General features: G+C 41.0%; 1 protein-coding gene and 1 long non-coding RNA gene across 2 annotated transcripts; both read left to right on the top strand.

Annotated features, from left to right (window-relative positions):
- The first annotated feature begins 942 nt into the window (after window positions 1–942).
- Window positions 943–2,966, top strand: LOC115143568 (immunoglobulin kappa light chain-like). Its single transcript, XM_029684069.2, has 4 exons — window positions 943–1,075; window positions 1,295–1,596; window positions 1,884–1,911; window positions 2,545–2,966. The coding sequence occupies exons 1-4, from the start codon at window positions 1,027–1,029 to the stop codon at window positions 2,880–2,882; spliced, it is 717 nt and encodes a 238-aa protein (XP_029539929.2). The 5' UTR covers window positions 943–1,026; the 3' UTR covers window positions 2,883–2,966.
- A 2,475-nt stretch (window positions 2,967–5,441) lies between these two features.
- Window positions 5,442–14,358, top strand: LOC135560183 (uncharacterized). Its single transcript, XR_010458753.1, has 6 exons — window positions 5,442–5,814; window positions 6,814–6,939; window positions 7,611–7,786; window positions 8,659–8,828; window positions 9,573–9,732; window positions 12,689–14,358. It is a non-coding gene; the product is annotated as an uncharacterized LOC135560183 (long non-coding RNA).
- Window positions 14,359–14,682: the final 324 nt, after the last annotated feature.

Here is a 14,682-nt window from a genome sequence, read left to right as displayed (position 1 = left end):
ACTACGCTGACAGACACAGCAAACCTTCTTGCCACAGCTCGCATTGATGTCCCATCCTGGATGAGCTGCACTACCTGAGCCACTTGTGTGGGTTGTAGACTCCGTCTCATGCTACCACTAGAGTGAAAGCACTGCCAGCATTCAAAAGTGACCAAAACATCAGCCAGGAAGCATAGGAATTGAGAAGTGGTCTGTGGTTGCCACCTGCAGAACCACTCCTTTATTGGGGGTGTCTTGCTAATTGCCTATAATTTCCACCTGTTGTCTATTCCATTTGCACAACAGCATGTGAAATTTATTGTCAATCAGTGTTGCTTCCTAAGTGGACAGTTTGATTTCACAGAAGTGTGATTGACTTGGAGTTACATTGTGTTGTTTAAGTGTTCCCTTTATTTTTTTGAGCAGTGTATATTTAAAAATGTTCGCCTAAAATGACATACCAAAATCTAACTGTCTGTAGCTCAGGACCTGAAGCAAGAAAGCTAGAAAGCCCCCCCTCGTGCCTTATTGCTTAAATAGATACCAGACAGACAGAAGATGCTTCTGAGAGGAAAAGAAGACGCCATGCCATATCTAGTGGATATATTCTCCTGAGATCCAGAAATTAATTTTTGTCCAAAAACATTCATTTTGGTTTGTGTCAAAGGCAATACATGCCACTCTGTTAGGGCCTGTTGTACCTATGAGAGGACATTCAAGACCTTTTAATGATATCACAATTGAATCAAAAGTTATGTGTTCATACCCCTTTTTCATAATGAGAAATCAATAGAGTTCTTATTGAACTCAAAAGCTACAAAAAATAGAATTGCTAAACTGTTCATTGACAATGCAAATGGTAGAGGAAGTGTGTGTTTATGGGTGGCTGGTTTTGGAAGGGGGAGTGGGGCTGGCTGACGGTTTCAGTACAGTAAGCTGCTCTTTATAGGAGGCATTGGGAGTTTCAGAGCTGCATTGAAGTGAAGACCGTGTGTGAAGACATCTCTTTCTCTGATATCACCTCTGCTTCCAACAGAAGAGATCACCATGTTCCTTTCTATTGCTTCTATTACAGCCCTGCTACTCACTCTGTCTGGTAAGACTGACCTAACACTGACTAACTACAGTATAGTGAAATCCCTGACTATAGATTATATTGTAAATATGGAGATGATTACTTTCAGAAGTATTAATACCAGATCCATTGATATACTCTGCACTCACTAGGAGGCACAATGGTCTTGTATTGTAGGATCATGATGTATTATAGTATTTTTATCCCCAATTACAACAAAATCTTTCTATATTTCTGCAGGTATGGAAGCTCTCGTACTGACCCAGGAAAAGTCCCTCTCTGTGAACCTGCGAGATAATTTGAAAATATCCTGCGCTGTTAGTGATAGCTCTCGGACCTGGACAATTTCATGGTACCGACAGAAGGCTGGAGGTGGCCCAAGTTTTTTGCTTGCTGACACCACAAGAGCAGCTGGGCTTCCTAACAGGTTCACATATTCTGAACCAGGATCTGGCTACACTGAGTATCTACACATCAATGAAATCACGGCTGAGGATGAGGCAGTGTATATCTGTGCTTGTGTTGGTGGCTGTGGCACCAGTGTATAACACAGTGATGCAGTTCAGTAGACTGCTCGTACAAAAATCCAACAGCTTCAGATTGGAAAATAATACTTATTAAATGTGCACAGGTCACTGAATGCCACCGTGTATAAAAGGGGATTGCGTTGGGTAACAATTCAATATCAAACGAAGTCCTTTGCTTCATTTTTTCATGGATTTCTACATCTTGATGAATGGAGACTTGACAATGAGAAGAGCATGAAGAACGGTCTTCAGCACAGATGTTTTTGTATCGAGATGTATCACTGTGAAGACATGGTACCAAGTTTGGACAAGGAACTGAAGTCACCATTGGTGAGTAAAATCCCTTGTAAATAATCACGTGATATGTTTTCTTATATCAACAATCTGTATTTTTTTTAACCTTTATTAAGTGACATGTAATGGTTAGAATATTTTCAAATCTTCAGCATGTGTTGATTCAAATGTATATAACACAAAATATACATGATCAATAATAATGAATATTAATCATTGTTGAGGTAATATATTAGTTAAAATCATACTGTACATTCATTTATTTAATTTATGGTAACAGGGACTACAGTTGACAATTTGCCAGCTTGTTAAATCTGACACATTTATAGAGATGATCTTGATCAATGTGAATAGTCCCTTTCAAATAAACCTAATTAAGTCAAGTACACTAATTGTCTTATGAGAAAGAGGAAAGCATGTATTTTTTTGTTTCAGAATTATAAGTGATATTCTGGAAAATATAAATAGACTACTGAGGCAGTTGAATGTTTAACACTAGGATATTACATCTATGTTCAAAGATAAATAATGAATTGTTTTAATTTTGACTGAATTTCAAACAATTACAGTGTACTTTAAGTTAAATTCCATTCTTGTTTTTTTCAATGAGAAAGTATCTTGATCCATCTCACTGTTGCAGTCTGTATCTTTTGTGTCCTCCCCTGTCAGCCCGTCCTCCATCACCCCCTTCTCTGGTCCTGATGGCCCCAGCCCAGGCCCCTCTCTCTGGGGACAAAACCACCCTGGTGTGCCTGGCGCAGGGCTTCCACCCTGACGGTGCCTCCCTGTCCTGGTCTGATGACGGTGGCTCTCTGACGGGTGCTGAAGTCCAGAAGGGCGAGTCTCAGCGCCAGGCTGACGGCACGTACACCCTGAGCAGCCTCCTTAGTCTGCCCTCAACACGCTGGAGCTCCGGACAGACCTTCACTTGTCACCTGAGCCACTCAGCACTGACCAACCCACTGAGCAGGAGTGTGAACAACGGGCAATGTTCAATGTTCGGTTAGGTTTGCATTTCCCCCACTAATGGTTAAGATTAGGATTGAGGGAGGGGAAGCTGATCCTAGAACTGTCCCCCCCAGCAGCAGTGTTCCCCCAGATAGAGGGACCGTTAGTGTGCTTCACATAGTTTAATAGATTGGCAACTTGCTTTAGAAGTTATTGAAGTTGAGTTTTTTTCATGATGTCTCTTTTTGTGAATAGGGACCTCTGATGATGAAAGCTGTATTGCTTGTGAAGTAATCTGAGGAATTTCTGCATGTTGATGTGATGAGTTGAATAAAGCATTTCATGATATGATGTTGCCTCTATTTGATATTTCAATAATGAAAGCCATTGTGCAAAGGCTTTAAAGTAGACTTTTACCATACAATTCTTCAGGGTTGGTGTTGATCCATTCATTTATTGGGACCGTATTCTGTTAGTCAGCACCTCTCCAACATTTTAGGGTGTGCGTCAACGAATGCTTTAGACTGCATGAGTGGCAATTCATTTTAGGGGTATATTCAGTCCGCATCGCTGAAGTCCAACTTTACAGCGTGATTGAAATTGAAATTAAATGTTTAAATACTACATTCACGTAAACGCTGCATATATCGGCTCAATCGGACCTTTAGTCTACATTTCTATCTCCGCATCTGTAACATGCTGTCCAGACAGACACGTCGCGTGCGTGAGCGTCACAAAATAAATGTAGAAATCCATGTTATTCAATTATTGCACCCACACTGCTCATGCGCCAATGAGCATCTGCGATGCCAAAGGCTAAAATAGAACTGCTTTCTATTTCTGACGCAGATCGCGCTGCAAGTCCTGCCTCTCCCATCTCCTCATTGGTTTATAGAAGCAGGTACCCACGTGCCATTTCCTCATTGGTTATACCCACATGGGTGATTGAAAGACGGACTGTTTTGCCGGTTGTCGTGGTAATACTATGAAAGTGTAGATGCAATCACCATATAAGTTCAAAGATGAAAAAGCCTGGAAGGAGGAGATGACTAGAAACGATTCGGTTTAACATGTGTGGGGGGGGGGCAGTCAGGAAACCTATTACAGGAATGTGTGGTGGCAGTCACTAAACATATTACAGACAGTGGCGACCTGTCAAGAATTTGTGTGTGGGGGGGGGGTTGGGGGCTTTCCTGTTTTGCATGTTATTTTGGCATTAATACGTGTCACATCAGTTCACAAACAATGTAAAAAATTATGTATCATTGAGTTAATAAAGCCACATACAAACACGGTCTCTTTTTTTTGTTTTCTCGAGTAAAGCAGCTCCAAAATGCAGGTGTTTCAGCCTAGCTCAGTGTTTTCTGTGGTGGTGGCGAAGCCAGCAGACAATATGAAACGTTGCGCCATGATTGGCTCAGTGTTCCATCACTCGTGGGGACTTTACGTCACTGCCAAGTGTAAGAGGAGACATTGAAAATTCTAGTCCTTCGGCTGCTGCCGTAGAAGTGCCCATCCAAGAAGGCTCAATGTCAGTGGCCACAGATAAAATGACATCAAATCACGTTATATGTACAGTAGCTTTGATTGGACTGATCATGTCAACATCATACATTCAAAATCTTAACTAGCACTCATCATCATGAATCAAGTTGACAATCTACTGGCAAATCCCTTTTAATCCTTGTCATATGAAGATAAATTATATATAAAACGTTCATCGGCTATCGAACATTAACACTACACAAGTTGGAAATCGCAAATTCAATGAGTGGTTTGGAAGGAATCAGGGACAGTGGCTGTGTGGTCCCAAATCTAGGATTAAGGGGCTATTTTCCAAGTTTAAAATGATAAACAATCAACATTGGCCATGCTGTCAATGAAGTATGATTTGTGCCGTGGTCAAAACAACTGTAAACTTGGAGGACTGCTGGGTTACCATCCTGTTAAAGTGAGCCAAGCACAACAATGTGAGTCCAAAAAGTTCAGTTAGGATCACCACTTTATTTTAAGAATGTGAAATGTCAGAATAATAGTATAGAGAATGATTTTTTTCAGCTTTTATTTCTTTAATCACATTCCCAGTGGGTCAGAAGTTTACATACACTCAATTAGTATTTGTTATCATTGCCTTTAAATTGTTTAACTTGGGTAAAATGTTTCGGGTAGCCTTCCACAAGCTTCCCACAATAAGTTGGGTGAATTTTGGCCCATTCCTCCTGACAGAGCTGGTGCAACTGAGTCAGGTTTGTAGGTCTCCTTACTCTCACACACTTTTTCAGTTCTGCCCACACATTTTCTATAGGATTGAGGTCAGGGCTTTGTGATGGCCACTCCAATACCTTGACTTTGTTGTCCTTAAGCCATTTTGCCACAACTTGTACAGTTGGGGTCATTGTCCATTTGGAAGGCCCATTTGTGACCAAGCTTTAACTTCCTGACTGATGTCTTGATCTGTGGCATTGTGTCGTATGACAAAAATGCACATTCTAGAGTGGACTTTTATTGTCCACAGCATAAGGTACACCTGTGTAATGATCATGCTGTTTACTCAGCTTCTTGATATGCCACACCTGCCAACTGGATTCATTAACTTGGCAAAGGATAAATGCTCACATACAGGGACGTAAACAAATTAGTGCACTACATTTGAGAGAAATAAGCTTTTGATACGTATGGAACCTTTCTGAGATCATTTATTTCAGTTCATGAAACATGGGACCAACACTTTACATGTTGCGTTTATATTTTTGTTCAACATATGTAGCTCGTGAATGGCCTCACATTCCAGTAGGTGGCGGTGTATGCATCTTAAATTGGGTGCGATCCGCCAACACAATCCCAAAGAAGAAGTCTTTTTGTCATTGAGGCGGCATGCTAGCAAAGTAGAGCTCATTTTCAACTTTTGTTAAAACCCTACATGCGTATATGTTTTGAGGAAAGGAGATGATTCGCATGGATGGAAATGACCGAGACACATTGATGAACATGGTAAGAAATGTGTCCTTGCTAACCTACCAGCCAAAAGCTGACGTTAGCTAGCTACGTTTGTTAAACGTCCAACCAGGCCAAACAAGTGTAACGTTAGCTAGGACAATGACTGAGTCACATTTTGTATAAAAAAAAAAACGGGAACTTGTTTCTGGTGACTGTTGTATTTATAACACCGTATTCCCTATTTTTGACCAGGGCACTTAGGAAATGGGGTGGCATTCGGCAACCACGGTGTCACGTTAGCTAATCTGGTTTTGGACAGGTGCTGCAGTGTAGCCATCATGGCGGTAGGCTGTAACAGTTCGCGTGTTAAAAGCTGGTGACTGACGTACACACTTTAAACCATATATGCTCTTTTGAGACCCCTCTTTCAAAGATTCAGAAGTCTTCTAGCGATGGTAGTGAAAATAATAGGTGACTTTGATTTTTTTTTTTATACATGACCCAAAACATTATGGGACGTTAATTGCTTGATGAATTCAGAAACCACACCTGTGTAGACGCTTTCAAATCTACGTTGTATCCTTCATTTACTCAAGCGTTTTCTTTATTTTGGTAGTAACCCGTATACTATAGCAGTGGGTTCTGTGAAGCCTGGCAGTTGTGAATATGTATACAGCAGTTTGACGCTCATGATACTGTGCACAAACCTTTGTCTTTAGAAACACACGTTCCCTCAGTTTTTTGTGTGTTAATCTAAAATGATGTAATGTATTTACTATTCAATGAAACTAGATTCGTTTTTACTAGCCAGCTGTCTAATTTAGTGACAGAGGTACTATAGAAAAGAGTACAGGTTTGGCTAGTACTCCACTGCCATAATGGGTTTCCTGTTAATGGTAATGATACATGTTGTCCAGTAAAGGGCGTGGGTACTAGGATAAGATCAATAAACTCAAGAGGAACAGAAAATATTGTAACATATGAAACCAATGTTTATCATCAACGATAAACTGCTCTTTTAAAACACTAATCTCTTATGTTTCCCATCTGTAGTGGTTCAGCATATCTCAACGAGTCGGTTGTCCTTGGAAGTCAAGAGATGCATGCTGACAATAGTACACACTTCTGTGGAGCCAAGATCATGGATCCCTCTCACCTCTGCTGTAATTGGCCTACTGGGTAAGTAGGCCACATGGCTTGGTCTATAGTCTGGCTTTTTTCCTAAATGGCACAGTAGTCCCTATTTAGTGCACTACTTTTGTCCAGGGCTTTGGTCAAAGTAGTGCACTATATAGGTACTAGAGTGCCATTAGGGAATCACTGTAAATAATCTGGTCTTGGGCAGGTGCTGCAGTGTAGCCATCATGGCTGTATGCTGCAGCGTGTCTTGTAGGACCTAGACTATAACAGGGGGTTCTGTGAAGCTGCCCTGGCAGTTGCAGGTGTGAGCATGTATACAGCAGTTTGATGCTCATGTATGATACTGCAGACAAACTTTGTCTTTTAGAAAACTAAAGTTGTGTCCCTTCAATATTTTTTTGTGTTGAAATAAATCCAAGGATGTACACGTATTTACAATTCAATGAAACTAGATTTGACCAGCTAGTTAACTTTAGTGGCAAAGGGGTACTGTCGTGAAAAGCGTACACAGGTTTGGCTAGTAGTCTAGGCCCAAAAATATTTCCCTATTGGTGGTAATGATACACCTTCCAGTGAGGCATACCAGGATAATATCAATAGTCATGAGGGACAGATCAAATAGTCTGTTTTATAAATTGAACTGTCTGACATGGATCATTTCAACAATAAACTGCATACTAAAACACTTCTGTAATCGTTCCCACCTGTAGTGGTTCAGGATATTTTAACAAGTCAATGTCCTTGAAGTCACATGATGGGAGCCATTGAGACCAGATGCATGATGACAATGAAGTGGCAAAGCATAGAAATAGGATGACATAGATTCTATTTCCGTGGCTCCAAGATCCATGGATCCCTCTCACCTCTGCTGTAATTGGCCTACCTGGTAAGTAGGCTACATGGCTTTGCCTATAGTGTGTCTGTCTGAAATGACTCCCTATTTAATGCAGTACTTTTGACCTGGGCCCATATGGCTCTGGTCAGAAGTTAGTGAACTATATAGGGAATGGTGTGTCATTCTGGACATGCATGCTTTTGATAATCTGGTCTTGGGCCGGTGCTGCAGTGTAGCCATCGTGGCTGTATGCTGCAGCGTGTCTTGTTAGACCTAGACTATAACAGGGGGTTCTGTGAAGCTGCCCTGGCAGTTGCAGGTGTGAACATGTATACAGCATTTTGATGCTCATGTATGATACTGCAGACAAACTGCGTCTTTAGATAACAGAAGTGTCCCTTCTATCTTTTTGTGTTGAAATAATGCTGTAGACGTATTTACAATTAAATTAAACAAGATTGGCTTTCGCCATCTAACTTTAGTGGGAAAGGGGTACTGTAGAAGATTATACAGGTTTAGTAGTCTAGTGCAGGGGTGTCAAACTCATTCCATGGAGGGCTGAGTGTATGCTACCTTTTAATTTCCTTTCAATTCGTGTGTAATAAAGACTTAAACAACCAGGTGACTGGAGTTTAAAACTAATCAATGAGCTCAATTGATTACGCAAGTATGAGGGAGAAGCGAAAACACGCAGACAGTCGTCCCTCCACTGAATGAGTTTGACCACTTGGTCTAGTGACTAAGATTTCCCTGTTGGTGTTAACGATAACGTTGTCCAGTAGAGGGCATACTTTGGATAATATCAATAAACTCATGAGGAGCCGATCAAATTCTTAAATTGAACTGTCCCACATATGAAACCAATGTTTATCAGATCAGCAAACTACTGTACTAAAAACATATCTTCTGTTTCTCACCTGTAGTGGGTCGGCATCTCATCGTGCCCGATGTCCTTGATGAACTCGCATGATGGGTCGTCTGTTGAGACCAGATGCATGATGACAATGAAGGGGCAAAGCATAGAAATATATTATCACATTCGATTTCTGTTAGAAATGGGTTCCTCTCACCGCTGCTGTAATTAGCCTACTGGGTAAGTAGGCTACATGGCTTGGCCTATAGTCTGTGTGTGTCCCAAATGGCACACTATTCCCTACTTAGTGCACTACTTTTTAAGCTATGAGGCTTGGGCTATAGTCTGGCCTTTTCACCAAATGGCACTATTCTCCATTTAGTGCACTACTTTTGTCCAGGGCTTTGGTCAAAGTAGTGCACTATATAGGTACTAGAGTGCCATTACGGAATCACTATGTAAATAATCTGGTCTTGGGCAGGTGCTGCAGTGTAGCCATTATGGCTGTATGCTGCAGCGTGTCTTGTAGGACCTAGACTATAACAGGGGGTTCTGTGAAGCTGCCCTGGCAGTTGCAGGTGTGAGCATGTATACAGCATTTTGATGCTCATGTATGATACTGCAGACAAACTTTGTCTTTAGATAACAGAAGTGTCCCTTTTGTGTTGACATAAATCAAATGCTGTAGACGTCTTTGCAATTCAATGAAACTAGATTTGACCAACTAGTTAACTTTAGTGGCAAAGGGGTACTGTCGTGAAAAGTGTACACAGGTTTAGCTAGTAGTCTAAGCCCAGAAAGATTTCCCTGTTGGTGGTAATGATACACATATTCCAGTGAGGCATACCAGGATAATATCAATAGTCATGAGGGACAGATCAAATAGTCTGTTTTATAAATTGAACTGTCTGACATATAAAACTGTAAATCATTTCAACAATAAACTGCATACTAAAACACTTCTGTAATCTTTCCCACCTGTAGTGGTTCAGGATATTTTAACAAGTCAATGTCCTTGAAGTCAGGTGCGGCATTGAGACCAGATGCATGAAGGGCCAAAGCATAGAAATAGAATGACAGATTCTATTTCCGTGTCGCCAACATCCATGGATCCCTCTCACCTCTGTTGTAATTGGCCTACCTGGTAAGTAGGCTACATAGCTTTGCCTATAGTGTGTCTGTCCCAAATGACTCCCTATTTAGTGCACTACTTTTGTCCAGGGCTTTGGTCAAAGTAGTGCACTATATAGGTACTAGAGTGCCATTAGGGATGCACTGTGTAAATAATCTGGTCTTGGGCAGGTGCTGCAGTGTAGCCATCATGGCTGTATGCTGCAGCGTGTCTTGTTAGACCTAGACTATAACAGGGGGTTCTGTGAAGCTGCCCTGGCAGTTGCAGGTGTGAACATGTATACAGCAGTTTGATGCTCATGTATGATACTGCAGACAAATGTCTTTAGAAAACAGATGTATGCCTGCCTCCCTTATATATTTTATGGTGGTTAAATGCTGTAGGTGTATTGTGCAACTTCCAGCCTATTTCCTCATTGCATGTGTCATGCTTCGTAGGCTACGCCCACCATTTTCAACTTATCTTGTGTAAAGATTTGTCAATTACATAAGCGATAATCAAGGAGCTATGTGTTCTGTGGAAAATTATGAACGACTTGGAAGGCATGTTCTACGACGCACTAGCGGAGTGGAACTTACCTCCCAGTGTGTTGCGTTCCAGAGAACGCATAGAACCCCCGCGTTGTATCATGGCTATAATTTTGTATCATGGCTATAATTTGACATAATTAGCAGAAGTGTGTTCCAAATCCACTGAAGTAGCTAGCAAGTTTAATTGATAGCTACAGTAGTTGCCTTAGTAACCAAACAGACTTGCTTATTTAGCTTACCAAACCAGAGAAGACTCCCGTTGGGCAATGGAAGAATGTATAACTCCTCGTCAACATATTTGTCACCAATCATGTTCACATTGTCATGCAGCATCACACGGTTGTTAGCTAATTGTCATGCTTGTGAAAATCTGCCAATTTTCCTCAACAGTACTTAATGTCACTGAGAACAAGTTAATAATCTCGAGAGAAACATGTGTAATGTTGTAGTTGATGAAATTCATGCTAATGTTTTTGTCAACATGAACTCCTTGAAGGAGAGCTTTCCTTGTCCCAGAATTCAGAGGACGGCCCTTTGATGACACATGGGCAATTTACACAATGGCTGTTAATACAATTCCAATAGAATTTCCACTTCTCAAAAGTATCTGACCAAACCAGCAGTCTTATTTTACTATTATTAAAATGTTTTCAATTTGACTTTTGCTGTAAAAAGCAGTTCAAACATGGAAGAATGAACTCTAGCCATTGAATTATACTGTTATTTTATTTTACCTTTATTTAACTAGGCAAGTCAGTTAAGAACAAATTCTTACATGGCGTTATAGGGAAATAATGCATACTCTAGAATGTCAATCCGAAACGAGTATTTAACAATTCCATGGTATAAAGTAGTGGTCTCCAACGTTTTCTAGCATGAGAGCTAGGGATGCACGATATATCGGTGAACATATCAGAAACTAGATGTCTAGTTTAACGCTTATGTTCAAAACCGATGTCAAAGTTTGTGCATACCTAATATAGCGTAGGTACATAGCGTAATGGTGCCACGTAAAATGTTGCGCTACACATGCAATGCAGCATTCCTAACCTCGCCCACAATGTCTGCTGTGTGGATCGAGCAGTCATTTGAAAGAGTGAGAATTTCAGCGCGACAACTCAAAGGCGAAATCATTAAAGCCAAGATAATGGAATTCATTGCCCTTGACAATTAACTGTTCTCTGTCGTGGGTGATGTTGGCTTTCACCGACTGGTCGAGCACCGGTACACACTACCAAGTGCGCCATTTTTCAGATGTTGCCCTACCAGAGATGCACAGTAATAGCGTCACTGCTATTAGCTTCACAACATACATACTATGGAACGCCGTTTGGGTCTTTACGTGTCAAAAAGGATACAGTAGCACTGTCAAAGCTGTACAAAAAGTCTGCAAACACCGGCCACGAACGATGTGTTTACAATACCGCATTGGTAATAAAGCATAATTTGTTCGACTGAACTTCTGCGGTAGCTAGCTTTACTTTGGTACCTAGCTAGCACCGATACAATCAGCCTGAAAACAATGACAATTATAAACTGCAGTAATTTTCATTATTCTTAGAAATCATTTTGGAATCCTTTTGAGTAAGTATTGTTATTCCACTATTGAAATTGTAACTAGCCAGCTACTTAACCCTGTTGCCCAAATCTAGCGTTATAAGCAGCCAGCGAGCTTCATCTGGCTAGTGATGCTCAACAGGACCGGGTTATGTTGTGAAGCTAACCACAATAAGGATTAGGCACAATAGTGGAAATTGCAGTTTGCCTTCAAAATAAACGTATGTAATTGACAGTGATGCAAATTAATACAAAGTAGACCTATGTCAAACTTATTTTGAAGGATAATTTGAAAGTCCACTACTGTGGCTAATCATTATTGTGGCTAGCTTCACATAGCTGTCTGACCACCATTAATCAAATAAGAACTGTCTTATAAAATAGGGTTAATTTAGATGACATCTACCTATATAGTTAGCTAACTTATAGCTACTGAAACAGTTGTCTTTTTGCTATGTTTTTGGGGAACAACATTGTTTGCATCCATGAGCTAGCTAGCTTTTTTTATGAGCTGCATTGTAGATGCGTGAGACAACTTTACCAGCATATCATACATATCGATGAATCGTTGTGACGTGATACTGTAATCAATGTATAAACGTGTTAAATTATGTGCCGTGCAGTCATTCAGGTCCTGATTGGTCGACAAGCTTATTTAGTGTTATTTGACACGCAAAGACCAAAACAGCGTTCCATAGAAATCCTGGTTGAGAATGAAACAAATGAACGAAACGGCACAGCATGTAAGTGAAAGAAATAGGTTTTGATTATGTTTTACTAGTAATGGGGACATGCATAAATGCCAACAATAAGTTTTTGGTGTGTGTGTAACCTTTATTTAACTAGGCAAGTCTGTTAACCAATTCTTATTTACTATGAAGGCTTAACCAAGACAAACACGGACGACCCTGGGCCAATCGTGCTCCTCCATATGGGACTCTCAATCACGGCCGGATGTGATACAGCCTGGATTCGAACCAAGGACTGTAGTGACGCTTCTTGCATTGAGTGCCTTAGACCGCTGTGTGTGTGTAACTATTTAACTGTACTAGAATGCTTAAAAGCCCCCTAAAATGCTTATCTGTATTTATTAATTTAAAAAAATGGCAAGGAAAATATTGGATATCGGCAAATTGTCATCGGTGCATCACTAATGAGAGCTACTAAAACAATTATTTATTTTTTATAGCGTTCAAATTGGCACATTATTCTCCTCTGCAACTCTTCCACGGGATTTGTTGATAACTGGTCAAATAATGGGTCATGAAGGTATTTTTAAAAATGTTACACTCAATAGGCTTATTAGAAATGTGCATTGAAGTTATCAATGTCAATGTTTAAATCAGATAAAATGAGGTCTGGTGGAAACTAACACATTTGAGTTGAATTCTCCTTTAACTATGCATTAAGCAAGAAAGGAATGTCAGTCTAGCTATGTTTCTGCTGTTAGGCCTGCTGCAGCACAGTTTGCAAATCAATGGCAACCCAATTGATACTACAAATCATATCTCTTTGTCAGGTAAGCCTACTATGCAGTTACCATTTTAATTGGTTTTGGGGGAAAGTCTGCCTACCCAGAAGACGGCTATCATTAGCGCGCGTCTACCCGCAAGACGGCTATCATTAGCGTGCGTCTACCCGCAAGACGGCTATCATTAGCGCGCGTCTACCCGCAAGACTGCTATCATTAGCGCGCGTCTACCCGCAAGACGGCTATCATTGGCGCGCGTCTACCCGCAAGACGGCTATCATTGGCGGGCGTCTACCCGCAAGGCGGCTATCATTGGCGCGCGTCTACCCGCAAGGCGGCTATCATTGGCGCGCGTCTACCCGCAAGGCGGCTATCATTGGCGCGCGTCTACCCGCAAGGCGGCTATCATTGGCGCGCGTCTACCCGCAAGGCGGCTATCATTGGCGCGCGTCTACCCGCAAGGCGGCTATTCGCATCCCTAACTGGATATATACGGAGTGCTAGACAAATGCGCACACCAAACAGACAGACTGGGGCAATATTGCTGGAAATGAATTGGCAGCTATTGTTACGTTTGTCTTTTTAAGCCGATGGTTGCTACCCAGGGGTGGGATAATGTCAATGTGGTGTTGATTGGATAGCAGCCGGGAGCTTTGTTTATGACCGTTTGCGATAGAACGCAAAAAAATAAAAGCAGTGAAGGAGCAGAATCAAACTAACTGTTGATGTTTTGACTGATGTATATTCATAGAACTAGATTAAATGTTATGTATAGTGGTGTATTGTCATCACGATAACCATTTGTCAAAGATTCAGTGATGTATGTTATTATCCACTTCCTGTAGCAAGCAACAATGTAGCAAGCAACAAACGCTACAACCATGAAAAATGTGTTCATGACAGAATGACCTTGCAGGGGGCTCTGTAACAACTTGACTCTCAGCCAAGACCATATCACATTTGTGTGACTGTATTTCTGGAACATGCTGTTCTCTTGGTGTAAACTAATGTGGCATGATGTCAGAACTGTAGTTTTGCTGTACAATTGTTCATGACTCATCAATAAAACTAGTAAACAAATTCATTTTTTCCATGTCAAATCTATTCATTTTAATGCTGTAAAAATGTCACCATGAAAGCATTTGCACCATCTGAAGTTTTAACCTTGGTGGGTTTGATGGTAGACCTTGGTTAGGTGCTGAATGGATGTCATGTTACTAGTTTGCCTTAGAATGGAGTCAACTTCATTTCAGTCAGCACTAGCCATCTGTGCTAAATGTGTTGCATACTCGGTGTGTAATTCCATGGCCTGAAGAATAAGCTTCGTCCCAAGGCTGCTGCTTATTCCCAGAAGGCCTTGTCATTGATGGCACTGTTAGACTGACATTGACCTGTGTGGATCTT

Source organism: Oncorhynchus nerka, linkage group LG15 (genome assembly GCF_034236695.1).
Source record: "Oncorhynchus nerka isolate Pitt River linkage group LG15, Oner_Uvic_2.0, whole genome shotgun sequence".
NCBI lineage: Eukaryota > Metazoa > Chordata > Actinopteri > Salmoniformes > Salmonidae > Oncorhynchus > Oncorhynchus nerka.
This window is presented reverse-complemented; position numbering and strand designations above follow the sequence as displayed.

Excerpts from the sequence above, each read along its gene's own strand:
- LOC115143568 (XM_029684069.2), top strand. The coding sequence starts at position 1,027 with ATGTTCCTTTCTATTGCTTCTATTACAGCCCTGCTACTCACTCTGTCT. Across the intron at positions 1,076-1,294 it reads CCTGCTACTCACTCTGTCTG|GTATGGAAGCTCTCGTACTG; the intron begins GTAAGACTGACC and ends ATATTTCTGCAG. Across the intron at positions 1,597-1,883 it reads TTGGTGGCTGTGGCACCAGT|TTTGGACAAGGAACTGAAGT; the intron begins GTATAACACAGT and ends CATGGTACCAAG.